This window comes from Phalacrocorax aristotelis, chromosome 5 (assembly GCF_949628215.1).
Source record: "Phalacrocorax aristotelis chromosome 5, bGulAri2.1, whole genome shotgun sequence".
Taxonomy (NCBI): Eukaryota; Metazoa; Chordata; class Aves; order Suliformes; family Phalacrocoracidae; genus Phalacrocorax; species Phalacrocorax aristotelis.
This window is the reverse complement of record NC_134280.1, coordinates 35,113,421-35,135,316: the sequence shown is the minus strand read 5'-3', so window position 1 is coordinate 35,135,316 and position 21,896 is coordinate 35,113,421. Positions and strand designations below refer to the sequence as shown.

The 21,896-nt window shown below is 37.8% G+C and overlaps 1 protein-coding gene across 6 annotated transcripts in view; it reads left to right on the top strand.

Moving 5' to 3' along the window:
• The window catches only part of MYO1B (myosin IB), a 121,645-nt gene that overhangs the window by 83,079 nt on the left and 16,670 nt on the right, over nucleotides 1-21,896 (top strand). For 4 of the 6 annotated variants that reach the window (XM_075093916.1, XM_075093914.1, XM_075093917.1 and 1 more), the window contains exons 14-22: nucleotides 9,732-9,836; nucleotides 11,344-11,406; nucleotides 12,419-12,619; nucleotides 14,726-14,952; nucleotides 15,122-15,322; nucleotides 16,549-16,642; nucleotides 17,088-17,237; nucleotides 19,405-19,473; nucleotides 21,104-21,190. In XM_075093916.1, the coding sequence (XP_074950017.1) occupies nucleotides 9,732-9,836; nucleotides 11,344-11,406; nucleotides 12,419-12,619; nucleotides 14,726-14,952; nucleotides 15,122-15,322; nucleotides 16,549-16,642; nucleotides 17,088-17,237; nucleotides 19,405-19,473; nucleotides 21,104-21,190 (1,197 nt within the window). Of the gene's footprint in view, nucleotides 1-9,731; nucleotides 9,837-11,343; nucleotides 11,407-12,418; nucleotides 12,620-14,725; nucleotides 14,953-15,121; nucleotides 15,323-16,548; nucleotides 16,643-17,087; nucleotides 17,238-19,404; nucleotides 19,474-21,103; nucleotides 21,191-21,479; nucleotides 21,567-21,896 lie in introns of all 6 variants that reach the window. The other 2 variants (XM_075093912.1, XM_075093913.1) reach the window with 1 other exon arrangement.

Sequence of the window (21,896 nt, the reverse complement as noted above, 5' to 3'; positions counted from 1 at the left end):
GCTCTTTTCACTTACCTTTCGTACTGAATGAGAACGTAGCTTTCCCAATTCATTCAAATTCAAAAGCTTTAAAATAATATGGGTAGCTATCGTTCACTCCTTTAAATGCTGAGTATTGGTTCTACTGGAAAAGGTGAAAAAGATTTGCCTTGTGACTTGAGGATCAAATTCATCAGTACATTCATACAAGACAGGATTCTTCCTCTCGTGAGTTAACACCTGCAGTGAGAGCACTAGCCAAGCAGCTTGGTTCAGTGTCACAGAAATTATGGAATTATTTCTGAGCATTCAAAATGGGAATCAGATAGTATGCCATATTTTAATTTAAAGATGTTTGAAACAGAAAATTGATTGGTTAGGTTTCTAGAGGTATCTAGTACAGTTACCGGTATTGGGACTGTGTGGCAGTACTGTAATTCAAAGGGTGAATGATAGAAAAACAATCCATTAGAAGATCCTGAATCAGCTGTATTTTCAGTACTGCCCATTTAGCCATACCTGTGTTCCCAGACAGGTTAATTTTGTAATCAGAAACTGCTGACTTATTCTCAATTGAAACAAAAGCAAAGATATTCTTTCAAGTCAAAGCATAACTGGTCTTGTGGTTGCTTGAATGAATGTCTTATAATAAGGTCAACTGAGAGGATGCCTGCCAAATATTGTTATGCCTTGAGAAAATGCTTACAAAGGCAATTATTGTTGAGAATTTAAGAAACCACTTCACAGAAAATATATTCTTTAAAGTTAGTTTTATTAAAACAATCAATAAATGAATGAAATTTTAACACTGCTCAATACTGTAAATCAAGGAAAATTCAATAATGTGTTAAGATTTGTAGCATAAAAAGTATAGTGGAATTTGGAGTGTTTTGCTGTGTGGTACATTTGTAAACACGATGGCTAAACGTTCAAAATATTAGCTGAGGTGTAGGTAATGGTAGTAACTATATCCATCTAATTATAAATTACTTAAAACCTCTGACTAAAAAAGTGCAGTTCCCTTTTGAATCTCATCGTCAAGTCAGATTTTTATTTACATGTCTGTTCGTGAAGGTTAGAACTAACATAATCTCTAAAAAGAAAGGTTTTTTGGCAAAAGTGTATTTTAAAGACTTCTTAATCTATAAACTTGTGTGTTTTAAACTTGTAAGCTATTTGATATGCCTGAGGTAAAAAGGCCTACTTTAATCATATTTCTACTCAGGACGCAGACAGGTTTGTCATTAGTGCATGTCCTTGTTACCTTGGAGACAGAACATATCTGAAAACATAGGAGTAGCAGGAGTTTTTTACATACATGCTAAATACACATGAAGCTTAGTACCACTGAAATAAGTAACAAGATACGTGTTTACTAAAGGGTGATCTTCCTGCCCCCCACCCCCTTAGTATTACACTTACCCATCAGGATCGCTGAAAGAATAAACTAATGATGTTCTAGTTTACCTGTTTTGCCCTGAGATTCTCACTTAAAAGTTATTGGAATACACTATAGAATAGTCTGCTTCCACTGCAAAATCATCAGTTTGCTACAGATTTTTGAGGTTTTTGTTTTGTTTCATAATGGGCAGGGCAGACAATATTTCTTGGGCCTTATTCCTGTTTAGGATGATTCCTTAGGTCATCCTACAATTTCTCCTGTAGGAAGAGTAAAGAAATACAGATTTACCATTCTGAAAGACCCTACACTTCACCTTCTGATAACAATAGCAATCTTGTTCTATTATATGCAAATTGAAGCTTCCATAAATGAGACTTTTCCATCTGTTTTTTGAAAGATTATTTACTGTCCACTGTCTTTTCTACAGTATTGTGTAATTTAAGCTGAAGTTAATTTACCAAGTAACCAAAGGTTTCTTGAAACTTAACAAAGGAAAGATACTGCAGTATTAATAGCTCTGGCATATACTCTTTGGGATTTGGTTTCTGCTAGAATTTTTATTAAGCACAAACCCCATGTTTCAGACAAACAAAAAAGCTATCCAAAAAAGCAGATTTAAGGACTTGGCTGTCCAAAAATTCAGATTAGGGATTTTAAATCTATCGATAATCCTCAGCCTCTGTGAGTTTGGCAGATGTCAACAGCAAGCTTGGCTAAACAATTCACAAAATAGGTGCTGTAAAGCTGTGTTTATTTTTGAATCCTGCCATGCCCTTTGTGGTAAGGTGTATGCTGGGACCGAATGTTTTCAAAGTGAAAAGCTGAAATTTTGGGTGTCTCTGTGTGAACTGTCTATGGTCAAGGATTTTTAGGGACTAGGATTAGAGTGAAAATGCCAACTACAGGACCAGGTTGGTTGTGTAATGCTGCTGGAGCTTGAGCTATGGATTGAAGCCTGACACTAATTGCTCCAAGTATGTTTATCCACATTTTTGAGTGGTTGCACGTGTCTGCAGTCTAGACTGTGATTTGAGATGGGGTAGGGATGGTGCTTGGTGACATGGGAATTTCAGAGACAGCTCAGTTGCAGACTTCCTGGGGTAGGTTTAGGGCTGGTCCCATTTCATTCCATGTTTGATTCTGTATTTATGGGCAGAAGCAGTTTCTGCATCTCTAAAAACTGTTGGGGTAGGGTTGTGGAAGGGGTGGCGTTTGTGAAAAAGAGATGAAGGCTGTAGAAGGCAGATGTCTGAGGGCCTGGCAGGTTTCAACAGAGATGAGCAAAAGACTCATTCTGTTTGGTCTGGATGTTTTGTTTTGTGTCATTAACATTTCCAGGGTAGACAAGGGCTAGGGTATGTAAAAATGAATGTCACGGAGCAAGTGTGAATATTACATTCTGCCTAGCCTTCAGAGATAAAAACGTCCGTCTGTGCTAGTTGGCTTCTGAATTTTCAGACACCTCTATGTAGCTGGACTATATGATTTGGAGTGCCATTTTATGAAAGTTAAGGCTGCCAAAAGAGGCGTATTCTTGAAATTTGCCAGGCCCTGAGAAGACAGTTTGAGAGTGTGAATGCTTTCTGCTCAACCTCTTGGTGGAGCAGTTTATTCCATGAATTTTAGCCTGACAAGAAGTGGGGATGTGCTGGGTATAGAGCTGGAAAAGTAAAGGCTAAAGAAAGAGAGGGACTGTTTCCATTTGGCCCTCAGATATCTGCTGAGGGTTGACCTGAGGTGATATGAATGCCTTGTCTTTGGGGACAGCATCTGACTAACTCCTTTTGCTCCAGGTACACAAAAACATGCAAAGGTGTGGCAGCATCCATCGCATTCTGTAAAAAACTCAGCAGTAAATAAAAATACCACCAATAAAAGAGCCAAACAAGCCACCCAGCGGTAAAACCAGATCCATTTCTCACCATCTGTGATGCACTTTGATAGTACTTCTATTTATTTATGGCAATTAGCTAGTTTCTTGTGTAGAAGTCCCTTGTGATGGAAAGAAGCTTGGTCATGTTGCATGTACTATGTAAACTGTTATCTGGACATTGATAAAATGCCAACACCTTTACTGAGGGAATCTGTTAAAAATATGAAGAATGTAGTTTCACGTACATAGTTGTGGTAATTATCTATTTTCAGGGGTAGCCAAATAAGGAGGGGGTAAACATTGAAAATATCTTTGAGATGTTTAAGGCATGCAAAAATCGGAGAGGTGTTTCCACTTTTACCACAAACCTATACCACAGCTTGGTCCAGTTGCTGAATAGTTGCTTTGTCTTTTTCTATCCTGTTCATTACATGAAGGAAATTACAGGTACAGAGCATGCTGAGCTCTGAGACATTGCTGCTGGCCCAGAGACTGACAAGTGGCAGTGCCAACATGCACGTACCTGGCCCTCTATTCAGTTTGCGCAGGGCAAAGTCCAGTCTAGTGTGAAAGAGGAGAACTGAATTTTTAATCTATAATTGATCAACTACATCAGCTTGCAGTTGTTGTGTAAGAGGGGAACTTTACAGAGAGGGAAACTTGGTTGAACTACTAGGTGCTATGGAGATTCAAAAATACAGTTAAAGCAGTAATTTCCTTAAGTGCTAGAATGCTCAGAAGCAGAGGTGCATTCCAGGAAGTTAATCACCATTTAATTAATCACATTGTAATTTAAGTATTTAGAGAGGCTTATTTTGCAAAACGCAGGTTTATGAAGTAAATCCCGTTGGCTGGCTGTTTTCAACAGAGAAAGTATTTGAAACGCTGGAGCAAATGCACACAAATGCTCTGCTTCAGGTTGTGAGAATAACGTTTTGCCCTACAGCAGCTATTCTGTCTCAGTAGATGAATGGATATGATTATATAATAGGTTCATGCCTATTTCTAATTCCTGTTGTTCCAGGACTGTAATTTATCAGGTTGTTTTTGCTGAAGTGATTGTACCTAGGTTTCCCTGTGGATTACACATGCATTGTGTGCACTGGATTCACTGTAGTTTCTTGCCCTTCTAACACCAAATTTGGTTTAGACCTGTGTGTCCGGACACCACACATGTGAGCAAGATGGATTTCAAAGTGCCTGGTTCTCTACCAGTGCCAGTAGCATCAATAAGGACTGAAGCTGGTTGTGCTACACAAATATGGAAAATGGATGATCCCCAAAGCTTCAGCACATATCTTTCTTCCATTAGAAACACTGAAGCGTTGTTTGATTACATATATGTGCAATATTTATACTTATATGATATGCTTCTCTGGTTCTTTGCCTATAGAGATATTTACACAAAAGCACAGAACTACTTTGAGTTTACATGAGATATTTTTCAATTAACTTTAATCACTCAACTATTTGTATATGTAAACAGAAAAGGAAGGGATAAATGTTGATTACATATCTCCACTAACTTTGAAAAAAAGTTTAAAAAAATGTTACAACTGGGTCACGTGTGGCTCATTGCTTTCTAAGATAAAAAGTGTATTTTAATTTTCTTTAAATCCACTTTTTCCATTTTGTTGATTTTCATTTTCTATCATTTATATTTCTTAGTTACATCTCATAAACTTGTACGCTTCTGTGGTCATAGATAAAAATCCCTATCCCCAGACACCACAGTAGGGTATAAATTAAATTTGCTGGTTGGTTTCACCATTTATTCCACCATTCATCTCAGTGAAGCACGTATGCTAGTCTTTTATCACTATTGCTTTTGCCATCTGGCTTTTTCTCTAGGAGCCTCAGTAGTAGTCTAGGGGCCTGATGGAACTACCTGGGGTCACCTGCCTATGTTAGGATGAGGCCAGAGACTTCTGATGCCTGGAGCTGCGTTGATTTTGAAAAAAGTTACTTTCTAGGGCTGTATGTGTTAGGGCAAAAGCATCAGTCTCTGTATGTCTTCTCCCCCGTCCTTCCCCCCCACTCCCCATTCAAAGATTTCATTTTAATGGCATTAGTTCTGTTGATTTCAACAATTTCATGACTTGAAATGTTTAGGTTTTGTTTTAAATTATGCTTCTCCTTTCAATACTTTTCATGTATTTTTTAGCTGTATATGTTCATATAAGGTATTTGAAAAGGTGTTGCTGAGCACCTTTTTGTCAGCGTAGTTGTAGACTAAGCAATGTGTAGATTTTTGAATAGCCTTTCAACAAGAACTGGTGTGGTGAAAGATTAAGGTAGCTGGTTTTCATAGGAGAATACCCTGTTTTAGGTATTTTGTGTTCATAAATCTAATGCAAGAAATTACACTCAGGATCAGCATATAGCGACATTTCTGCCTGAGACAAGTAAGAGACTTTTAGCCTGTTTTGGTTTTTTTTTTCAAAAAATATTTTTATTTTGTCTGTTTGCTATTGGTATTTTACTGGTATAACACTATGTAAGGTCATTCACACATCCATATATGTTTTTTGAGATTATTCCATGATATGGATGACTGGAATCTTTCAAAGAAGAAATTAGATAAAATATTAAGGAACAAGAAACATTCTCCTTAGACATTCAAGCTCCTGTATGTAATTTGTGTAATAGCAGTGGTTCAAAACCAGAACTTTTTATCTTTTCATGGTTGACTCTGAGCGAGTACAACATCGTGATCTGCTTGTGTATATAAGCACTATATTTTAGCACGGAGCAGAATTTTTCAGAGTTCAAAAACTTACTTTTCACAAAATGCTACCCTGATGCCCAGTAGGTTGAAGGTTGATAAAGAATAAAGCTGTATGAGCAAGACACCATTATTTATGAAATAAAAAACATTGTGAAGTAGGCTTTGATTTTTGTCAGTGAATTTTTCTACTTGTCTGAATTTATTGTTGCACCTGATAAAAGATTGAGAGGATAAGCTGAGGGTGGATGGTTGATCTGTATCTATAAATTTGACATGATTTTAAGCCTATCTCAGGTGACATTATGTTTCCGAGCACCTTTCATTTCATTTGAGAGACTGAGTGGTTTTTTCTTCCCCAAAGGTTATATTTTATATTCCACAGTGATTTCAAAAGAATAGTTTGAAATGCTGCTATAAAAATGCATGTACTGAAGTGATGCTCTCAGCATTAAAGTAGCAGATTTACATCCTGAAGGAGAAGCTGACACTTTGAGAAGTGCTGGTCTTAAATATTTTTTTCCCCTAAAATTTCATAAGAATATTTGAATTTACTAACCGTTCCTGAAATTTTGGGTCTGACCATACTGCTTCTGTGTTGGTCAAAACCCCTTCTGTTACTTAATGCGAATGGTCAGCGTGAGGAGCAAGTACAGGCTCCGATGTCTGGGTCCTTCCAGCCATTTCTCCTGAACAGATTTAGTGATGTGCTATGGCTGATACTAACCATTCCCTATGGCCTTCTAAAAACAATGTCAGAAGTCTTTTAGATCCCATCCAGTTGTGTCATATTAGTTTCCAGTAACTTTCATTAAAACACTGGGGGACAATTAGTTTGTGAGTATTCATCTATGCTTTGTGAAGCCCTCGCAGAATTAAAAACTTATAGATCTACAATAAGGGAGAGTAAATTCACAACCTCTGTTGCCTTACTCAGATTTGCCCATCGAGAAACACTCTTAACTGGTTTTTCATACAGTGTTTCTTAAAACCTGTAAAAGGAAATGCTGCCTTCTGAAGCGTATTTAATTTACCAAATGTATTCTGGTCTGTTCAGTGTTAAGTGTTTTGAGAATTTCAGTAATTCCAAATATTTTTCCTCATTTTGTTTGCTCTAATTAACTGTTAGCCTTTTGCTCTGTAACATATATAAAGAACAAAATCGCCACTGTTCTTCAATGACTTTTTTCCTGGAATAGCAATTTTCAGTGGCTTGGCAATGTCAAATAGAATTTCATAGCCTAAAGTAAGTGATTTGTGAAGAATTCTGTGGATTTTTGTTTGCCTTTCTTTAGCAAACCATAATAATCACAGATACATAGCAAATCAGGAAAGCATCTAGCAATTATTCTAATATATTGTTAATAACCTTTCAGTTGGATGGTTTAGCTGGATTTGTCGTTCAGTTTCCATCCTCTTTTGAAGACAGACTGTATAATATGTGAGCAAAAACTCCTGCAAACTCCTTGTAATCAGAATAACATGGTCTTCTGGAGAAGCAGTCTCTCTGCACTGGGTGGCATGTGCCAGGCAGGAGGATGCAGAGTGTGTTTTACCCTTCCTCTTTGCCAAGGTGATGTGTCAGTTGGGGTCCTTTTACTTCAAACTTAATAGATCTAAAGTGATGTCCTTCTCTGAATGTATCAAAAAACCTTTTACTCATTCTTCCTCCAGTACTCTGTCTTCCCTTCCCCCTTCTCCCCTCCCTTTACTCAGATGTGTCTACCAAGGTTGTATATACGGCTTTTTGAGACAAAAGATAACACGGTGATTGAGAGATGTGCTAATGCAAGAATGCTGCTCTGTGTTACACTCTGATGTGCCTCAATCCCTTAGTTTATCTGATAATCTTTGGATAGTACCTAAAATACACCATCTATAAAGAATTAGTACATAACATTTATGTAGTACTTTACATTTTCAGTGGTATACAAGTATGAGTGTGATAAAAAGATCGATCTACTTGGTACGCCGAATAAATGCTAATAGATATATTCTGTGTTATTATGGAAGTAGTGTAAGTACTGACTACGGTTTATGTAATTTCTTTTTGCAACAGAATGCAGTAAGTATGACTTGTTTGCAGTGCTGATTTTGATGCATGCCAAATTTTAACTTTCTCACCTAGAGCTATGCAAGTTTTGCAATCTCTGATAATTGCCCTTGGTGTGAGGGGCAGAGTTTGATGTGGCTGAGAAAGTTTGGTGATCAGCTATGATTTTGCTTTACCTAAAACTAAAATGATAGAAGTAATCTGTGCTACCTCAATATTTTCTAATCTGCTTGTGTGTTCTTAATCTCATTGTAGCAACCAGATCCTCAATTTAAAACATTTAAATGATTGCAGTTGCCCTTAGTCATAAAAATTGTATGACCATAACTTGAGCTTCACAGGTATTGTATATCAGACTTATCTGATAGTGTAAAAAGGCATAGTGGTTTACTCTGCAAATTTTCAGGCTTTCAAAATAACCAAAGTATTCTTTATGGCTAGTAATTAAGAAATTTAAAAAAAAAAAAAAAAGAAAAAAAAAAGGAAAAGGGACGAGGGGCAGGGAACCCCACAACCACAAAGCTGAGAACACAAGACCAGAAGCAGATATCCAAAATTACTCTTGATTGCAGGTATTTATGCAGATACATGTATGGAATTCTTACAATATTGCTGACTTTTTCAAGCACTGGAAAAAAACCCAGTGAAGCTGCTGTTACTTTTTTCTTTGAAAGCGGTGTTTTAAATTGGTCCTCAGACTAGGCACCTGGCTGCACTCATTTAAGATAATGGAGGTGAAGTGGTGAACCACAGCTTTTATGCTGCAGTCCTGGCCCTGGTGATGTTAGCAATAAAGCTTGAGTATGAGGGCTTTACCTGCAGTATTTAGGGGCTTGCAGCAGCCATAATTTCTGACACTGGCGTATGTCCTTCTGGAAGTGTGCTGCTGTGAATGTCACAGCCCTACTCCTGCAGCAATCCTCCCGTGCAGCTGTGATGGAGTAGCTGTGATGACTGCTGCTGTGGCTGCAGTCACTGAGCAGCCTTCCCACTGCCCACCCATCCTTTTAGGGTCTGCTCCATTCCATGGTCCCTTCTGCAAAGGGTCACACGTGTGCTTGCTCCTAGCCCAGTTTTATATGAGTTAGCCTTTTAAAGGATATTTGGTTGATAAAGTAGTTCTAATTCCTGTCATTTCAGCAGGCAATTGCATGAGCAGTTTTTTGGCGGGGAGGAGGTGGGTTGACCTCTGGAGCCAATAATCTCAACTTGGGCTCAGCTGCAACCAGAATAGCAGCTTGGCCCTTGCTCTGTAGTGAAATAGGATACTTTATTTGCTACTGAGTGATACTGGTTGGAAAAGAGCTAATGCTACCATCATAATTCTATTTATCAGAACCTGCAGGAGATTACATTTTACACACGAGGACAGATGAGTGCAGGCAAAAGTATTGTTTATTCGCTGACACCACAGGCCTCCTTATGACTTGTCCCAGGGAATTGGTACAGAGGCATCATGAATATAAACCTAGAGAGTTTTTGGTTCCTCCCAATGGAGACAGCCTTAGGGAAGGATTTGGTCTAAAATTTCCAAACTAACCTAATTCTCAAGAAAATATTACTCAAACCATCATATTGCAAAACTGGAAGGAGTAGTTAATAAAGCGGCTTGTTGACTTGCAGCTGCTTCAATAACTTATTCCAGCTGAGTTCCAGGGTGTTTACACACCAGCAAATGCAAACATGTTTTATCTGACAGGACAACAGCTTTGAGCAATTCATTATCAACTACTGTAATGAGAAGTTGCAGCAGATCTTCATTGAACTTACCCTCAAAGAAGAGCAGGAGGAATACATCCGAGAGGTAATACTCGAATGGATTTTTCCTTGTCCTCTCCTCTTTCCATTGTCCCTGTAAAGATACTTAGGCATGAATACTGGATCCTTTTTTCAGGGAACAGAGTAACTTTTTGACCACAGGCCTGGCATGGAGCACGTTTGTGTAAGACTGTGTGGTAGTTACATTAAGCAAAAAGTCGGTTTTGGTTTTCACATTATGGGTTGCCCAGGTATAAACCAGACCCAACTCTCATTCATTGGCAACAATAGCTGGCAGTTCTGAGCAAGGGCTAATTAATTTATTTGAAGACTAATATTGCTTTCTGGTATTAGTGCCATTACCCTACAGCCTGCATTTTGGATTACACAGTAGTGTCTGGGATATACCCCCAACAGCGGCCACAGCTAATCCTGTTTCAAAAGGGAACTGGGAGAGTAAAACAATAGCATGCAAGATGAAAGAAACTACAAATAGATTTTTGGTTCTAATTTTCTTTCATTTAAGTGTTGAAGGGAGCTGTGTGAGCTTTATGGGTAAATTTAAGATGCGCTCTGGAGTCCAGACTCTGGTGTTTGATGTTAGTGACTGAACATCAAGTTAAAGTTTTAATAGGTTTTAGCAGTACTCCCTGTGATATAGAGAGCTCAGACAAAATACCAGCTCACAGCTGTAGAAACTGGCATACACTGTCTGTACTCAAACTGGATTATACCATTTTGCTGTTTAAACATTTTTAAAAATCAAATATAGTTCCTGCCTTATAATTCTGAGGATAATAGGATGTTTGGGCATGCCTTTTTTCTTTTTTGCATTCAGTGGTGAAACTCTTGAAACATCATTACTGCAGTTTGGTTCCTGAATGATATTTCAAATGCTGTGAAAAAACTAAACTGTAAGAAGTATCACAGAATGCAAATTAAGAATTGAATTAATATTTTCTTTTTCCAGTCCTTTGCCCTAGCAGTGTTACCTCCTGATGCATTGGCATCTCATCCTGGAAATTTTATTGCTGATATTTGAAAACATTGGGATATTAGCAATATCTGAACAAAAGCCAGACTCTGCATTTTTCAGATGGTCTCATCTCAGTTTAGCCCTCTTTCTTCCTCCTGTTAAAAGAAAGAAAAAAATCCACCAAAAAACCCCAACAATTAAGAGCTTAGAAATTTTAATCTCAGATGTGTGTAGTGAAATGGGCTTCTTTCCTTATGACCAGCAGGAGTGCAGGCAGAGCAGTGCTGGGGTGGGCGGGAGGAGCCTGGCGGGGCGCCAGGGAGTGCATGGGAAGCTGACATGGGTGGGGGAAAGGAATGGAGAGTGGGTTTGGCAGCCGCTCAAGGACAGTCATTTTGTGCAGATAATGTTAGTGGTAGATAATTGAATTTCTTTCTCAATAAATAAAATATTGTTAAGCATATAGAATTAAATTTGAAAGTAGTATCTTGGTTAACTGGAATATAATTTAAATTGCCTAGAGGAAAAACTCCCTTGACTGTTTTCCTGTTCGTACATTTTTATTTTTTTCTTATAGGGGATTGAATGGACTCATATTGAGTATTTCAACAATGCTATAATTTGTGACCTAATAGAAAATGTAAGTTATATTCAAGGATCTCTCTGAATATCTTTTTAATGCATTAATTGAATTTAGCTCTAAAGTCTGTATGCATTCTCATGCACTTCGATTTTATAAAACAAGCCACTCATTGCATTAGTCATTTTGTGTAGTAAAAGTGTATTCTACTAAAAAAAATTTTTTTCATAAGGCTATATATTACTTTGTTAGAAATGTTTAGCAGCACCTATGCAAAAAAAAAAACCCCACCCACCAAACAACCCTTAAATGTTTACATTTAGTGCTATTTTCAATAACAGATATCACATGCTGCATTGTAAATAACATTTCTTTCTATATAGAATCTAGAAAACTCAATGACTCTTTACTGAGTGCTTTAGGTACAGAAAGTACTTGTATCTAGTAAGAGAGACTTAGTGCAGTAAGAAAGATAAAATTCCTTAACAATCAGAAAATAAGTTTTTAACTATTAACATAAAATGTATGCTGGTTTTACCCATAAACTGGCTACTTTCAGTTAAGTTGGGGTTTCTACAGTCTGAGTAAATGACATGAAATTCCACCATGAAGTTTAAGATTCAGATCTCAGAAGCAGTCTTTCAAAAACACAGACACTAAAAATCTGTTGGAAATGAGGATGAGGAAAAGAGCCAAACTTTGAGATGGCTTGAAGAACATTTTTCTGGGTAGCAGAATCAAAGAATGTCCTGAGTTGGAAGGGACCTGCAAGGATTGAGTCCAACTCCTTTCCCTGCACAGGACAGCCCCAAATTTACACTATATCTCTCAGGGCATTGTCCAAGTGCTTCTTGAATATTATCAGGCTTGGTGCCGTGACTGCCTCCCTGGGGAGCCTGTTCCCGTGCTCCACCACCCTCTGGGTGAAGAACCTTTTCCTAATATTGAACCTAAACCTCCCCGGGCCCATCTTCCTGCCATTCCCTCCGGTCCTAAGAGCGCAATTTCCTTTTTATGCCTTGATGGAAATGTGATGGAAACAAACGCTAAAGCTCTTGTCTTGAAACTTCAGAACCAAACTGGAATCCTGGCCATGCTAGATGAAGAATGCCTGAGACCAGGAACTGTTACTGATGACACCTTTTTAGAGAAACTGAACCAAGTCTGTGCCACTCACCAGCATTTTGAGAGCAGGATGAGCAAATGCTCCCGGTTCCTCAATGACACCTCCTTGCCTCACAGCTGCTTCAGGATTCAGCATTATGCTGGCAAGGTACCTGGTGAATTGGGGAGCATGTGATGTTTGGAGGGTGTTGTACCTGTGAAGTCTAGGTTGGGGGAAGCTGTTCGTCCATTAAATGATTTTACAGTAAAGAAGGAGAATTGCTTGCATCAATAGTTGATCAAAAAAATCCAGGCCTGTCTTAATCTTTTCCATCTTAAGCTTAAGATCTGAGATTTAGGCTGGAAGATTTCCAGAGATCATGCTGCTCTAGTTGAAATCAAGGGCAGTACTCCTTTCAGAAAGGAGAAAGATGTCCCATGTGCTTTGGTGGTGAACTGCTTGTGCTGCTAGGTCTCTGGAAATAAAAATGTTGTTTAGAATGACAAAAATTCACATACATCTGAAGGCAAGATATTTTGGAAAACATGTTCTTTGTCACTGATCTAGCTGAAGTCCATAGTCATCTCGATGAGAAAGGGGAGGTTTTGTACATTTGAAGGAACTGAGTTTATTTTTACAGCCAGTGTGTTTAAACAGATGGAAGAGAAAGCTACACAGAGGGCTTGCAAATGTATTTGCTTTTTACAACGTAAGCAGTATGAATAAATACAAGTATGATAGTTTTTCATATATAATTCAGTGTGACGTTTTATTGATGAAAATCAAAATAATAAAATTTTGAAAAATGAGTTATTTGAAAAAAATTTAGAAGTAAACATAGGGTTTGAAATTATACCTCTTGTTTGAATTTGCTGAACTGCTAGTTTCACAGCCTAATGAATTGTTTGGAAAGTGTTTCATTTTGCTAGGACTGTTTAATACTTCCCTATTTTTTATCATTTTCTCAATTTTGAACAATTTTGAACAACTCAATTATGTGCTCATTCAAAATAATGCTGGAAATGTCATACTTTCAGCATTTGAGGCAGCCATTCATTAACTTTATATTATGGATTTGCTAAGAATATTTTGTAATTGCATATAATCTGTCAGGGATTAATACTTAGATACTTCTTTAGTTGTCCAAATTCAAAGTGAATTGAAAATAGTCCAGTGCTTTGAGAAGGACTGAAAGACTCTGCCTTAGCAGGCAGTGAGGGCCTTCGATTGTTATTGGCATTCACTTACCCAGTAGAGCATTCGGTGAATTCCTCCCATTCTGGGAGGAATGTTGTTTTTCCATCCTCAGCTGAGAACATTTTGATCTAGTCACTAGACAACAAAAGTTTAATCCTCCTTTTATGAAATATAAGCAAGTTCATATGAACAGGTTTTTGTTTTCTTTGTCAGTAGTGGCATTTGCCACACCTGGCAGAAATGAAAATGTATACTCCAAAGGAAAATGCTACCTGAGTTCCCAGTCACTTGCTGTTGTGTAAAATATGGCTATGTCTGTATCGGTTTTATTCAGTATTCTGTGTACATAGTACATATCTACATAGACCTGAGAAATCATGAAGCTGAAGAATCTGTATTACCAGCTGGATGACTTGTCACAATTAATCCAACTAAATTCCCTTCCCTCAAAAATTAAAAAAGCCAGTAGCAATATGAGATCTACATAAAGTTCCCTTGGATGCCTCCTGGGTCTCCAGCTGCAGATCAGAGCTTTGCATTCATGCTGTTGTTGTTGGACTGTTTTCCTGGTAAAAATCCTTTTAAATAGCAGTCCCGTGAGGACTGCACAGATAGCTGCTTGCTGCTGTTGCAGTATCCAGGTGATATTTCATACCTTGCTTTAGTTAGGCAAATACTGTAAGCATTAGTATTTTGAAGGGAAAGGGTATTTTTGCTGTTGTGGTTCAAAAGAGGGAGAAAACCTTTTGTCAGCCAAAAAAAGATTGTTTTGGACTATTGGCAAGCAGTGTTGTATTGGAGTTATCATGGAAGAAGGGTTTTTTCCATTTCAGAAACCTGAATTGATCAGCACAAGGAACTGTTAGCTGTGTGAGAAAATGCGTCTTTCTCAGGAAACACATTCACATTTTGTCCAACAAAAAGTCTTCCAAATGTCAAATCTAAAATGAAAGCTGAAATGTCTTTCATTTGTTTTGGATAGTGAGAAACAAGGAGAAATCCATTTCTTGGTTCAGTTCTGAACTGGCCTGTTGCAGTTTAAAACATGCTCTGATGAGACTCTTCTGTTTTGTTCAGGTTATGTACCAGGTAGAAGGATTTGTTGACAAAAATAATGATCTTCTGTACCGTGACCTCTCCCAGGCCATGTGGAAGGCCAGTCACTCTCTTATCAAAGCGTTGTTTCCAGAAGGTAACCCCACTAAGATTAATCTAAAGAGGCCACCGACGGCAGGTTCGCAGTTCAAGGCTTCGGTTGCTACCCTGATGAAAAATCTTCAGACAAAAAATCCAAACTACATTAGGTAAATACTCAATGGCAAAGCTTTGGTAAACTTGTTTGGTGAAGTTCAAAAACAAACAAAACTTGATCTCCAAGGATAAACTATTGAAATATATGGTTTAAACTCACAATAATAGTTGTTGACGCGCATGGTGCTGCAAGCAAGTGTCCCTGTTTGTTTCCCTTTCCAGGTGCATCAAGCCCAATGACAAAAAGGCTGCACACATTTTCAACGATGCCCTGGTGTGCCACCAGATCCGCTACCTTGGTCTCCTGGAGAATGTCCGGGTCAGAAGGGCAGGTTATGCATTCAGGCAGGCATACGAGCCTTGCCTGGAAAGGTACAAAATGCTATGTAAGCAGACATGGCCCCACTGGAGAGGGCCTGCCAGGTAGGAAATCACCAGTATTCTTACCTGTCCTGTTCAAATGATTGAAATTACTATGTTCCACATGTTCTGATTTTTTTTTAATTTAACGAACTTCCAAATATTTAAAAAGTAAATTAAAAATAAAGCCAGTGTGGCTCAAGTGTTTTACTTGTATGTTGTTCCTTATCACTTGTTCCAGATTTTGGATTAGTTCATTCACTGGGAAACCCCTACTTTTCAGTAGGCTAGAAATTACAGTTCCTTGGCAAAGGAGACTATTTTAGTGATGAACTACTCTACTAATGGAAAAGATTTTGCATGTGAGCAAGGAGAGCATGTTGGTTTTAGAATATATTGGGCCTGAAAGAAGGCAGGGAGGGGAGAGAGAGAGAGATACTGGAATGGAATTTAAATGACAAGGAAGTCTGGAATGATCAGAAGGACACCTATCTTTAATAACCAACTTTCAAGGTGTAGAAATGCCCATTTCTTTGAGGACAGTTACGCAATCTTCCTCTGTCCTTTCAAGAATAATTTTACCTAATGATTGGTGAACAACTACGTGATAATACCTCTTGCAAATCAATTGTATTAAATATGTAATTTTAAATTGTGTAGTATTCAGATGTATTTTTACAGATGACGTCTTAGGTAGGCAAATAAGCCTCTCAAGTCTTTTTACATATGGATACCAATAGCATGATTTGAATTTCTTTCATAATAGATTAATATCTTTAGCTACAATTTAAATCTTTAGGTTATCAGGATAGTGGTGGAAGTGCGGTATTGATAACAATAGCAGTGTTACAATCCTCACAAAGTTCTGTGCAATTCATCTCTTCTTTTTTGTTGACATTTATAAAATGCAGTTGTTAGAGTGGGGAACATTAGCATCTGTCAAACTCATCAGCCTTCGTTTCACATTTTGACATTAGTGCGAGTGTCCTTTTTTTTTTTTAAGTAAAATCGTTATAGATGTAAGAGGGAAAACCAGGATATTGCTGGTGTCAAATAAAAATTGCTCTTTTTTCATCAGATTGTTCTGAATCTTTACAGTTGTTATTCTTCCTTTTAGCTAAATAACCAGTGAGTAAATGAGTTAGGTTTTCAATCTTCTTATGTCAAGCAGTGTTTAAGAATTTAAAATATGCTTTCATATACTTTCCATAAATTAACCTGTGAATATGGAAACTAAGACGCTTTCAAGCTGGGGGTCATGTTTGTTAAACTCATTTACTTCTTATTAGGGCTGGAGTAGAAGTACTGTTTAATGAATTGGAAATCCCTGAAGAAGAATTTTCATTTGGTAGATCAAAGATATTCATCCGCAACCCAAGAACGGTAAGTGAAAAATGTCTTCCCCTGAAAAATCAAGCCATCTTCCATGAGGATAGCCTGTTATGAACTGCATAATTCACTAGCTGGTTACTACAGATTTTTCTAGATACAGTGCTTTTATATATTCCTGTGGAATATAGCATTAAAAAAGGCACTTTTTAATGTTAGACTCATTAAAATTGGTGTGAATCAAGACTCTACAATAGCTGTCAGCCTGAATTTAATATAACTTTCATGCACTGACTTGTGGCAATGTATCTGCCACAAACCCTGTTATGTGTCTGCCTACAACTCTGGAGATGAATAAACCAAAAGGTGTCTGAAGGGGGACTTGAACAAAGGAGAGATTTCTCTTACAATAGCTGTGCTTATGGGTTTTTTGATCTTTTCTCCCCTACTGTTTGTTCTTCCAATGTCAAACAAAAATCCTTAAAAACCCCACACCCAGCTCTTCAAACTAGAAGATCTGAGAAAGCAGCGGTTGGAGGACTTGGCTACTCTAATTGAGAAGATTTACAGAGGTTGGAAGTGCCGCACACGGTTCTTGTTAATGAAAAAAAGCCAGATTGTCATTGCTTCCTGGTACAGGAGATATGCAGTAAGAAAATATCCTTACTAAATGGGGGGTTCTTTTTATTGTTTAATATGTTTTTTTCGTATAACCTTGCTATATTTCATATAACCCTCATATGATATTTGTCCTTTATAGGTATGGAGAATTGTTGAAAGAATTCAGTTTTATGTTGGTTTTTCAGTACCAAAAATGTGAATAAAAGAAAATTTAGTTTCTAGAGACCACTATAAAGTATTTACTTTGTGCTTGTGTTTAAATAATTTTAAAGCTCACCAGAATTCTTTAGCTCTGGGAGAGCAGGATTTTGTGGCCCAGCTGGGAAGAGTCTTTTTTCATTCAGCTAAAATGCTGTGCTGCCTAGCACTTAAAGTACTCTCAAAGCACGTGGTTAATGTGTAAAAAATATTCGGTAATATACACGTGCAGTTCTGTGGAATTTTGTTATTCCTAAGGCTTTTTGTATTTTTGCCTTATTTGGAACCTTTGCATTTGAGGCTTAAGAATGCTGCTTGGGAGGATCCCAGGGATTTATTTTAGTTATAGCTCATAAGACTCATAGTTCAGTAGTTGTTGTTGATACAGTCCTAAAACAGTTTCAAATCTGTGTGTAGACTGGGTATTCTGTGTCATGAACCGAACAGTACTGCTATATGACTTTCATGTCTTTATCAGTTAGTAAATAACATTGACTTATGTGATGATAAAAAAAGTTTCATTGTTTTTAAGTTCTAAAACAATTCTTAAACATCTCAGCTGTATTTTGTTATTGTGCTCATATTGGAAAGCTTGATAAAATCTATGATATGGAAAGAAACCATCTTCTGAAACTGCAAGTTTTTCAGCTGATGAGCACATGTGTTTCATCTTGAAAGCCATTAGTGTTTGGTTCAGTTATCTTGGATAATTAGAGAAAAGTATGGATAATTCACAAAAAGCATTAATTTTTTTCACTGTAAAAACTCTTCTTTCTGAACTTCTGTGATTGAATGCACTGTTTCTACAAACAGCATCATTACAGAATTGCGTTGTGCCCTTACGGCTTCATTATGATCTTATACAATCTTAATGAATTAAAAATGGAGTTACCACAGCTGGATTGGCACAACTTTTAATATAAAGAAATTAAAACAAATTCAAGTTCACATCATTGTTGACTTCTTAACTGTACACCTGTACTGGTTCACTGATGAAATGTGGCAGCAATTGTCTTTGAACACAGGATGAAGTAATAGCAAGACCCTCAGAATTACTTATGGGTGACGATAACAATATTTCCTCAGCCCCTTCATGTAGATGGAGGGCACCATTCTCCTAACCCAACATGCCTGTCAGGCACTGTGATTTGGAAGGTTTCATAAGGAATCCCTTGCATGAACAAAGCTTTTTTTAACAACTCCTTGTGCTGGAGGCTTACCTAAAGATCTGCAGACACTTGCCTGTCTGTTCCCTTGCAAGGCATGACGGACGTCAGTCATGCCATGAATGTGGCCTAGAGGGGAGTCTTTCTATCTTGCTTGCAGAGATGTTCACTGTAATTGAGTGGGCGGAGTGTGAAGTCTAAAAGCCTTGTTGCAAATCCATCAACTGTTGTTCAATTATTATTATACTAACCACTTGTCTACTGGAGAACTGAGCTTTTTAGAAGGAAAATGCTTGTCTGTCCAGGAAATTTATTGTTCAAACTGGCATATTTGGATAATATTGCAGCAAGTCATGCAGGAATTCATGGGTTTTCATTTTTCCTGTTCCTAAGTTATCATCAGCATTTGATATTATAAAGGGACTGTGGGTAACAGGTACAGTACAAATCTTATGAAGAGATGATAAAAAGCTTAGCCGACAATCCTGAGCGTTTGTGATGGTTTGTATGCAACTCTTCTGGTGGGAAAGACAAATAAAGCTGTTACTGTTAGTATTTAATCCATACCACTTTTGTGCTGCTGACCATGAACTTAATGTTTCTGTAAACAGAGTGACGTTGTCCATGCATCATTGTTGATGTGCTTTGTTTCCCCTTGAGTTGAACACAGAACCTACGCTCTGATATGCTTGGTCAAAAATTGTTCACATTTACATTTAGTGCTTGCATCCTTAATCATGTTTTAAAATGTTAGTAATGAAAGTTTTATTATACAGTATTTTACAATTGTAATATTCTGTTCTAAGCATCACATATTTATTTCCAACACAGCAACAAAAAAAGTATCAGAAGATAAAGAATTCAGCTGTTATAGTACAGTCTTACATCAGAGGATGGAAGGTGAGTTTCCTGTTACTGCGGCTATGTCTGCACGGTGAGGTAAAGAGCAGATCAGAAAACGCATTCCTTCTGTCCACTGAGCTGTGGCTGTGCCCTAGCTGTTGTTAAACAATTGTGTTTGCCATAAAAGATGTGAGCTTGGGATATCTGCTTGTAGGCTCTAAATCCCTGCAAATGGCTGGGACCACACTGGGTTATCCTCGGGGCATCTTCTGCCGGAGAATTTGTAGAGAGGTGCCCTCCTTTACATGGGCCCCCTCTTTACATGGGCCTCAGGATTGGAGTGTGAATGAGTGAGTCTGTTGTTCAGGGCAGATCCACGTACAAGCTAACCAGGCAGCCCAGCAGCTCCAGAGCAGGATGGTCTGGGACTCTGCTGCTGGGCTTATGAGAACTGTAACATTGGACTGATTTGGAAAAAATAAGTTGTGGCTGGCCATTATTTTACAGTTAACAGGATTCTCAAAGAATGAACAAAACTGAAAGCAGGCTTAAAATAAAGAATTTCGGTCACCTGGGCAGTATGTTACTTGGGTTGTCTTCAATTCTCTGTGTGCTGAGCAAAGGGGTGAAAGTGTGTTGTACTCAACTTGTCTTGAGCAAGTACTTTATCGTTGTTTGCTTGTCCTCTGCCTCAGTTTGCTACAACTTTGCTTCCTCTCTGAGAGTTTTGTACTTCGTGAAGGGATAATCCTGCAGCCATAGTAGAGACTTAAGGAATGATACTGTAATAAGAGAGAAAAATGAGGTTAACAGCTCACGTGAAAGCAGCCACAGTGCTTAAAGCAACTACTGCTGTCCAGCTTCAGAAAAAATGTCCCTGGGTTCCTCTGTTTTCTTATTAACCTTTCTCCACCCTACTAAATGTGGCTTTCTCCTCTATTTAAGGAAGAGACAACTGCCTTTAATTCTGGAGTCAGTTCCCTTCTGGGGAAGACAGGGAAGGAAGGGGCTGCAGTTACTAGCTGTAGGTGTAAACAGCCTTCTCCTGCCCGGAGGTTTTAAAGTTTGCCAGTAATAAGCTACCATAATTTGATTTTGCTGTTCTTCTTGATTATTACTTTGTCTTTATTTTGTTTAAATGAGTTAAAAATATCCTTTCAGTGTAACTATTGACATGCTGTCTTTTCCCATGAGCATTACTTAAAGAAAATTGGGTAAAAGCATCATCTCAAGTTATGGTTTTCTATTTGTCATTGGAGAACATCTCTTTTGCAGTAGCGCTGCCATGGATAAAAGCCTGGTATGACAATAGCCGTAAGTGTGACCTAAAGCCAGGCAGTTTACTTGTGATTTAGTCTTTATCACTGTCTAAATGGATAAGACATATACTGTGTGGAGAAAAAGTATTGTTGCCACTGTACAGACAGACATATAGATATCTCAGGTGATGCAGCAAATCTGTGAGAAAACTAAACATTGAACTAAGACCCCCTGAACTGCCAGTCCCAAGTTCTCATTTGTGTGCAGAATCCTCCCTTGAACAGTGAATGTTAGGCTGTGTAACATTTATTAATTTGTTTGCTTGGGTACTTGAAAGCATTGTGTTTGCAGGTCTGCCTTAGTTTTAAAATCATTAAGAAATTATAGTTATTTATTTAAATAAAATAATGTTTTCATTTGTTTACAGGCTCGGAAGCTTCTTCGGGAACTTAAGCATCAGAAGCGTTGCAATGAGGCTGCCACGATAATTGCCGCTTATTGGCATGGTACCCAGGTAAGAAAATGGCAACAAATTGTGCACTTAATTATCTCTACAATGAATGAAGAAGGCCCTTCAGGATGAAGTTATCTGGGAACATTTTCAGTGGCTTAAACTACTGTTTTTTGTGTTTCTCTCTGCTGCTAACATGTTCTAGCTGGTGCAATCTGGGAAGCTGGGACATGCTTTAATATTTGCTGTTTGTGGTGAATGGTTTCTTTCTTTCTTTCTTGCACCATTGTGAACTTGCAGTAACCTTTTCTTTCCTAAGCTTTTCTATATCCCATTTTCAAATGCATCACAGGCGCGAAGGGAACTGAGACGACTGAAGGAGGAGGCTAGAAATAAACATGCTATTGCTGTTATTTGGGCTTACTGGCTTGGATATAAGGTACTTCATGCACATATGATGTGCCCCCTTCATTACCCAACAATATCAACATTTAATCAGTAGTAAATAGTGAGAATTAATGACTAATACAATTGACTTCAAAATAATAGAGCATGATCATTGATTCCTTCCATTTCCATTCATGCCACACATAATAAATCTGACAACATTCTGTATGTCAGTTTTCTGTAGAGTAGGAGATTCTTTGCATGGCAGCCAAGTAGTGATTTGCATTAACAACCCATTAGACTAGATTTAAAATTACTAGACTACAGTATTCTCAAATTAGGAAATGCATTTAACTACATGTAAATATGCAAAGCATGGTTT